Raw genomic sequence first — 8,794 nt, 5'->3', positions numbered from 1 at the left:
ACTCATTAAAAAACATTCAGCCTTTTTTTCAAATATAGCACATCAATTTCCAAGAAGCTCTCTTAGTTTTGTTTGCTATTCCATTACAGCAGCTCTTCACAGAAGATCAAAATTAATTTTTATATATATTTTTCTAAAATTGCCTGCTTCCTTTCAACCTTGAGCATCATTTCTCTATTTCCCATGGAATGTTTGACTGAAAATGCCGAAAAAAAAAATATTTATACATCCGTAGATACCGAACAAAAATAAGGCACAGCCCCAAAAGGGATGTAAAACTCATAATTTTGTTTTTTTGTCTCTATTTTATTTTATTTCCAGTCTTTAAACATACAATTTTTGCTGCCTAACATATTATTCATTCTTAAAATTAGAATAACTATGATATTGAATAAATATTATGAATAAATTTGGAATATAGGAAAATCGATAAATTTATAGCTATAATAAATACATTCAGATGTAGATTTTTCACCGATCCATGCATTGCCTCAGGATTACTACCTGAAAGTATAAATAAAAATACGGATGATAGGATGAGGATTAATGCTTTGTAATTATGAAGCTGTGCGGAATAAATCTAGAATATATAATGTTCGTGTTCATATTTCATGAGCATGTAGATAGAGATGTTTTTTCATGTGTATGCGGTTGATGATTAGCGCACTTTTAGGATGCTTGAGGGAAATAACTGAGATTTTGCTTTGAAGGTTGCTACAGATGATGTTATGTCCATTATAAGACTCAATTTAGTCTATATTAAGGGTTCCTTATGCTGAGACTGAGACTTTCATGATAGTTTCGGTCAGAGTTTGCATGACTCCAATTTGGAGGCGCGTCCACTGGAGTCCGGACTTCAAAAACATTTTTTTACTTTCCGGACTACATAAGAATTTTTGGACTTTTGGACTCCGGATTCCAAAGTCCTGCCAACTCTGGTTTCGGTCTCGATTTTGGTCTCGGTCTTGGGAATTTGTCGAGCCCGAGACTTCGGGAAACCTTAGAAAATATGGATGCTTTGGATCTGTACGGCTAGTTTTTGACACTATTGAGTATCTTAATGAATCATAAATTCTATGCGGAATAACACATTTGTGAATAAGCAAAGATCATACTCAATTAAGTGAGCATACTCATTGTGTTTTAGAGATTATAGTTGCTAGAGCTTGGCTACGTAACCTAGTTGATGTCAAGACGCAAAGGTGACCTTACCACACCATGATTATGCTTTCTTGAAATCCCGGTCCCGATAAATTTTCGGGATCGGGATCAAGATTGAAATTTTCAGAATCCCGGGATTTTTCGGTCGGATCCCGATAGCGAGAAAGCATAAACATGATGCCTGTCTAAGGCCTATTTTCATGTCAGGAAATTGAACATGATTTAAATTAACCGGAAGCTAACCCGAATAGCGCAAATTGGTTAATCCGGCAACCCTTAACAAGCAAAGAGACTGGTTATAGGTACAGTAGTGGTCTTTTTGAACTATGAAAGCATGCAAAGTTAGGGCTCAGCTTTGTCTGACTTTAACTTGGTTCAACATCGGATTCAATTCAAATCCGGCATCACATCAGAGTTACTTTAGTCTAGTGTCAGATTTTGAATCGATTGACCGCCTTGTGCTATTCGAGTAGATTCGTCCAAAATGAAGTCAAAAGGAACAAAATGAATTTTCAACCAGATATCACTTTTTCACAGTTCCTCTGATTTCACAGATTCAAATTAATCGTCTGTAAACCTTTTTAAATCTGTTGCAAAAATTGATTAAGCTTCAATATGCAATCTGCAAAAACGGAAATCAAACACATCAGCTTAATCACAGCCAATATCAGAAATTCTACCTGCAGCATCCACAATGCCATTAATCTCAGCATATTTACTACCCCTCAAACCTTAATCATTTGCGCTAAAAAGTGTGAAATTTAATTCAAACTCATTAAACACAATGACTGCGTATATGAGGAACAATGAACCAACACTTACCCGCTAATACGTGTACATTTACACTCTTGCTGTTTGCATTACTTGGTGAGCATGTATATTGACCTGAATCTGATGCTCTTGCCTTTTGTATCAAGAGATATGATGTTGTAACATCAGCTTTTTCTGTAATGACACTCACTCCACCGCGTTCTGAATCAAAGTTGATTTCCTGTGTAATATTTGTGGAATGAGAAGTAACATGGATGAGATATTGTGAACATAAATGAATATTGAAGGTTTTTCTGTTCCTTAATAGCGATTTCATCTTTGCTCCTTTTTAAAAAATTATCATATTTTTTTATGCTCGAATGGAAGCTTGCTCATCAGCAGCCAAATATTCCCCAATTTGTGTAAATTTCACATAATTGAAAAATGAATGGTAATGGGCGTTCCGTTATTTTATTTTATATTTTTTGGATGTTGAAAGGGAGCAAAAATATTTTTCATTAATTTAATCGTACTAAAGACATAATTTTTGTGTACAATGGAAACATGCTTCTGCTTGGCAACACAACGATGAGGCAAAAATAATTGAAATAATTTTTTTATTGCAAATTCTTATCATTGGCGGATGTTGGAGAATAAAATAATGAAAATTGATGAAAAATTACATCAATTTAAATATAATTTTTTAAAAAATTAAATTCTGCTTCGATTTTATAATAGATCGTCGGTTATAGTCAAACATAAGGGGGTGCAGACAGAATGCGATACAGACGGAAGGTGGTAGAAGAGTGACACAACTCGAAGTCTTTGGGCATTTTGCATGAAAAATGGACTCAAGTCTACTTGACGTATAAAATTCGAATACTGATTCGAATTGACTTCAAGCTCTGGAAAAGCCTTAGAAAATTGATGAATTTGATCTAAAGGGATGAGTATAAGATTTAGGGGTGTTAAACTTTATTTCTGAAACGTATTCCAATTTCTTAAAAAATTAGGCCCTTCTTAATCAAGATATAAATTGAATGATACCGAAATGTTTCTTAGGATTGGATGGGATGCTTCCAGTGAAAGCCAAATTTTGCTTTAAAATTAACCTTACTAAAAATTATAATGGCTCGGAAATAAGGTCAGGGTTTTGGGTTAGTGATTGAAAAAGTGGTCTTTAGATTAGAAAGTGGGATTTTTGTCAGGAATTGGAATTTTTGCCAGTAATTGGGATTTGGATCAAGAATTAGATTTTGGGTCAGCCAATTGGGATTTGTGGTATTTTGATCGTAAAACTATTAAAGCTCTTATAAAATACAGGAATTGGGGTTCGTTTGACGTAAAAAAGAAGATGATTTTACAAAAACCCAACTCCTCAACCCCATTGATATCTTCATGGTCAAACAGAACTACTTTTTTTTATCCCATTCCATTCTAACTATTCCTGATTCATTTTGTCAATTGAATATATAAATAAATATTCCAAATTTTACTTTAAGGCTATTAAGAATTAAAAAATATTTTTAGATCACAAATGTTGTCCAATATAGTTGTAGTTTCAAATTTCCAAAAAATACAAATTATTTACTTTGATCTTAGCTTATTAAAAGCCCTTAAAAATATGCATTCTACAAACACATTTCCATTAGAATAAAATGCAAAAAAATTTCAATGAATTTTCCAAAAAGCTTAATTTTTACAGTCTGCCGTAATGTTATGCAGTACACTTGAATGAATGCAGCATGTGTTGGTGCAAAATAGGCAGGATTTGTGTATAAAAATGTTGTTTTTTGATAAAGTTACGTAACGCGAAAATTCGGCATTTTGACCCCACCTCGTCCACATCTTTACAAAATTTCAATTTTCATCCCCGACCTCCATCAGGGGACAAGGGTCAGACACTCCAAAAGTACAGTACTGTACTTACTGTACTTGTTGAATTTATGTGAAAGTACAGTAAGTACAGTACAATACTTACAATACTTACTGTACTTGTATGGAAAGTACAGTAAGTACAGTACTGTACCACTGGAGTGTCTGATCCTTGTCAGGAGATTACGACTAAAAGCATCAATATTATAAACACCCAATTCCTTTGCTGATGCAAGAACGAAAGCCATGTGAAGCCGAAAATTGAGGGGTATCCGGGGGAATGTAATGAGAAGCCATGTAAATCCATTTTATGAAGCCGTGTGAAGTTGAAAATTCTTAAGATGGTATCCACGGGTGCTCCCGATGCTCTAGTTATGTAATAAATGAACAACCCCTAATTATGTCATACAATAACAAACTTATTATCCCAAATCAACAATGGAATTCTCAGAATTTCCAGATATAATCAGGTTTATCTCCGCCTAATTGTGTTGCAATGTTCAAATAGCCTTAAATCATTGATTGTAAAATATCACAAATTAAATACAATTTGATGCCTAATTAAAGCAGCATAAAACTACATCGTCAATTAATTAAATTATACCAAAAGCTACTTATTTGTCATTAATTATTGAAATCCGCAGATGAAATGCTACATATTTTTTAATTTGACTAATTAAATTTATAGATAAATTTCATCAATCAGCTTACAATGTTATTATGCGTCCAAAACATAGCAAATGGTGATTCTGGTGAATTTTTAACGATGCATGTCAAATTGATTGTTGACCCAGAATTGATGTATACATCAGGTCCTCCAATGATTGATGTGAGTGGTTCTATAGTTTCAGATGAAACAAGAGAGGCAGCACAAAAAAATGCAAAATTATTGTCATTAAATGTTCTTAAAATAAGCGATTGACACTCATGCGTACCTACTACATTCAAATAAATGGCATAGCCACGTGGGGGTGTTGTGGACATTTGGCATTCGTAAAATCCGCTATCTCGAACTTGTGAATATCGTATCTGAAAACCACATAGAGGAACACATTAAAATTGACATTGATTTAATTAAAATCCAATTAGATATCATTATACTTGAGGAAGTGCTCGTTTGGTTTGGTATAGCTTTAAATCTTAACTGTTGTGAGACATGCCCTAACAGACAATGAGCATACTCAGCCAACATAATTGAGTATGGTCAATTTTGCGAGCATACTCATCAGCATGCTCCTAGTCTGTTCCTGATGAACACACAACTGACCCAAAATTATATAACAATTCAAAAAAACATTCTCTAAATACCTTCAATATCCATTCCTCACTGTCAGCATCATGAATACTTTGAAAGCGACTATCTGATGTATACGATGTCGTTCCAACTGTCAGCAAATTTATGCCGCGATGTCGCACCCATGATACGGTTTTATTGCCAATATTTTTGACATAGCACTTTAAATATGCGGTATTATCGACAAGGGTCGACACATTACGAAAATTCACATAATCAAAGTCTGGTCCAATAATTTGTTGATGCTGTTCCTGCTGCTGCTGTTGATGCTTTTCATGTTGCAAACTGTCAATGCTCGTTGTCTCATCAATATCATATAGATTATTAACATTATTTACATCGTCATCGTATCCCAACAGCTCATCATGATACAGATCAAATTTTGATGTGAAACCTATGTACAGGATGTTAAAGACAGTGTGAAAAAAAAAGTAATATAAGGTGATAACAACTGTAATGCCATAAGCATTGACTATAAAATTAAATTATTATTGTGGATGGCAATAAGAGTGTGGATAGTCGATGCTGAAAATCGAGAGTTGGATGGGAAATGGAAATGGAACGTAGATAAAATTGCGATGATACAGATGGAATTTTTACAAATGAAAATTGAAAGATGAAAACGAGGATTATCGGATCGTCTTATCATTACAAGGAAAACCTGAATGTGAAGGAGAAATGGATATACAATAAGCTAGTTATTTAAGAGCAGGTGAGATCCTTTTTATTATATTAACACCGTAAGTAGCTTCAAGTGTTCAATGATTGTGTTCAGTTTGAGTGCATTATTGATGTCTTTAGATCAACAAGCATGCATGCTGTTGGATGGATGGCGTTTATGTGATAAATTGAGGATTGTGATATTGAAACAGTTGTAAGAATACTTCTCATATTTAAACCAGAGTGAGCAGGTGTGTTTAGAACTAGATATACAGTTAGAGATGGTAAATCATATCACGACAGCTTTTGCCGTTCAGAATTGGCATGATTCCATTTTGTACAAGTGCACCATTCTGCACTAGGAAAGTCCGGACTTTTCATAGTTCACCCAACTCTGCATATGCTTTCTCGATACCGGGACAGAGACCGGGATTTCGGGAAAGCATAACTCTGCATACAGCTAGTCAAATCCAGAGCAAGCAGTCGATTTGAGTTCTGTATCGAAATATCGTCTCGAGTCTACTCGATTCCATAAAAAACTAATAACAGCTTCCAACTCTTTTCGAATCAGAAATATCAGTCTATTCAGAATAGACAGTATTTACCGGGTGGGTAGGAATCGAACATAAGACTTGACTAAACAGAGAGTGGCTTATTAGTGGTTCTTGTTAAGCCGACTCGGTCAGCGAGAATTTTTCTAAGCTTAAGCAGAAAAGATACAAGCAGATTCCTCTTTACAAACAGTGACAAAACAGAAGTGATCCCTAACAGGAAAATAGCATACTCTGAGTTTACTAACTTTTGTGAGCATGTTCATTTGTATGAGAAAAGCATGTTTTGAGTATGGCCATTATGTGAGCATGCACTTTGTATGTTAGGGGATAAAGCTTGCATCGAGCACAAATCGAGTATTTCATACAAGAATCAAGATCCCATTCTATATTCAGATTTCCCAAGCTTGATTGTCATCTTAAGAATGGGGTTCGACCAAGAACCGCAGGTCTACAATTCTTGCTTTATAGATGCACAGACCTGAAGTTTTAAACTGTACCTCATAGTACGTCGAACTCAACTACCATAACCTTGAGTGCTATTTCAAGAATCATGCATTAAAATATTCCTGCTTCCAAGTATTAAGCTAATAAGCTTTCATAAGCTTCTTTAAAATTCCCATAATATTCTTTAAATTATCTTAATTCATCCATTTCCTTTAAGTTCCCATCATCAACAACCATCAAATCCAATTTAAATGCATAAACCCTCACATCTCAAGATCAAGCATATCTTAAGCATCTCATCAAAGAGGATCAAAAAAAAAAAAAAATCATTAACACAACGGTGTGAATATGGAATTCTTGTCAGATAACAGGGACGATGTGAAAGAAGAAAAGGTAAAAACGTACTTTATTGTTTGTGTATCTACAGCATGCCTAAGGGGATGACAGCATTTCTCAATGAGTAGTATTCAACCTGCTCTTTTTCACCCTCATTTTTTTTCATCGCACAATCTTCATTTAAAATAGATTATACAAAATGCCATCATGTCTTTAAAAAATTTCCTCTTGGGAAATACCAGAAGAACAACAACAAAACCTTTCTATGCCTTATCATTTTCTTTTCTTGTTACAATTTTACGTTATAAGGTGTTGAAATGATGATCGGAATGGCTAATTGAATGTTCATTTTGTCTTTATGGACTTGAAAGATGTTGCAGTTTGTTTAGTAGGTGTTGTGACCTTTTTAGGTACTAAAAGCAGCTTCTTATCATTATGGTATACAATAATTTAAGTTATATGCCTCCTGCTGTGCCACATCGTCAGCAAACAATATTAAAAGCCTCATATTTCAATAAGTTTTAGGCAATAAAAATGCATCTCATTCCATAATATGCTAATGTCTTTCCTTACTCACATCACCGTAAGAATTTATGTTTGTAAACAGATTCTAGACGTTAAGGAAATGTAGTCAGCCACAGTGGGTGGTCGATGTGTATGTATGTAGGAATATATTGAAAAAAAAAGACTCTACTGAGTAAGATTTGAGTTAGTCCTCATGTGCCCTTTTTCGCACCATAAATCTCATTTTCTTTGAATACACCGTAGTAAGCTTTTCATCGCTTCCAAGAAAATTGGAATAATATATAGTAGAACTAGAGTTGTAAATTGTCAATCATGATAGGGGAAGGTTGGGGTAAAAGTTGAAAAAGGTAAATAAATATTGTTGAAGGTTGAGATTTTTTTTTTTGCGGAACTTTTGGATATAAGCTGAAGTGAGAATGCCGACTGTAGATTTGACTTTGAAGTATTTTTTTTTGGATATTTGAATAAAAAGGTCTAAGTATAGAGGTATGAAGCTATTTGTTTATCTGGATATTTGTGTAAGGCTAATAGATGGAGTTGAAGCAGGAATCTCGGTAGACGAGTGTAATTGAATTCTGTCTGAATGCTTCAAGTGAGGTTCATTGAAGGCGAAAGTTCGATTCTTGTCAAATCCGTCTTACATTCTATCTTAATTCGCTGACCGTACAGATGAATTTTGATCCAATGCATCTCCCAGATTTCATTTAAAATTGGCTCTATTGCTGGATTCCGTCTGCCAATTACCAATACAAAGTACAAAACTGTGTCTATCAACAGCCTCCTTCCAAGAGTTCTTTGGCCGTCCACGTGAATCCGTCATGGATAGGGCATACGCTTCGGAAGAAAATTGTCATTGCTGGGACAGAAACACAAGTTTGTTACACAGCCCTTGGATGGAATCCACAAGGGAAAAGGCGACCAGGAGCTCCAAAAGCTACTTGGCGCAGAGCAGTAATGAAAGAATGTCAGCTCAACGTGCGGACAGAGAATTTGCAGGCTCCACATAGGGACATGGTTGCAGTAGGTAAGTAAGTAATTAAGTAAGGGGATCCGTCATAATCTTTAAAATCATACAAACATTACAAATAGTCCAAAAAGCACAAACTAGTGGATTCGGGATCTAATGGGATATAATGGATTCGTCTAGTCGGATTCGGGTAGTACTGTATTTTTTGGTATCATTTAGACACATCCT

The 8,794-nt window shown here is 34.8% G+C and overlaps 1 protein-coding gene across 1 annotated transcript in view; it reads right to left on the bottom strand.

Moving 5' to 3' along the window:
* Nucleotides 1-316: 316 nt before the first annotated feature.
* The window catches only part of LOC139098236 (zwei Ig domain protein zig-8-like), a 97,772-nt gene continuing 89,294 nt past the window's right edge, over nt 317-8,794 (bottom strand). Inside the window, exons 4-8 of the mRNA XM_070650366.1 lie at nt 5,095-5,474; nt 4,722-4,815; nt 4,498-4,625; nt 1,984-2,152; nt 317-504 (exon numbers count right to left, since the gene is read on the bottom strand). Coding sequence (XP_070506467.1) covers nt 380-504; nt 1,984-2,152; nt 4,498-4,625; nt 4,722-4,815; nt 5,095-5,474 — 896 coding nt within the window. The 3' untranslated portion in view covers nt 317-379. The remainder of the gene's footprint in view (nt 505-1,983; nt 2,153-4,497; nt 4,626-4,721; nt 4,816-5,094; nt 5,475-8,794) is intronic.

This window comes from Chironomus tepperi, unplaced genomic scaffold (genome assembly GCF_022539635.2).
Source record: "Chironomus tepperi strain 1889 unplaced genomic scaffold, CSIRO-AGI_Ctep_v1 contig_445, whole genome shotgun sequence".
Lineage (NCBI taxonomy): Eukaryota > Metazoa > Arthropoda > Insecta > Diptera > Chironomidae > Chironomus > Chironomus tepperi.
Note: the sequence above shows the minus strand (reverse complement) of the source record. Positions and strands in the feature narration are given on the sequence as shown.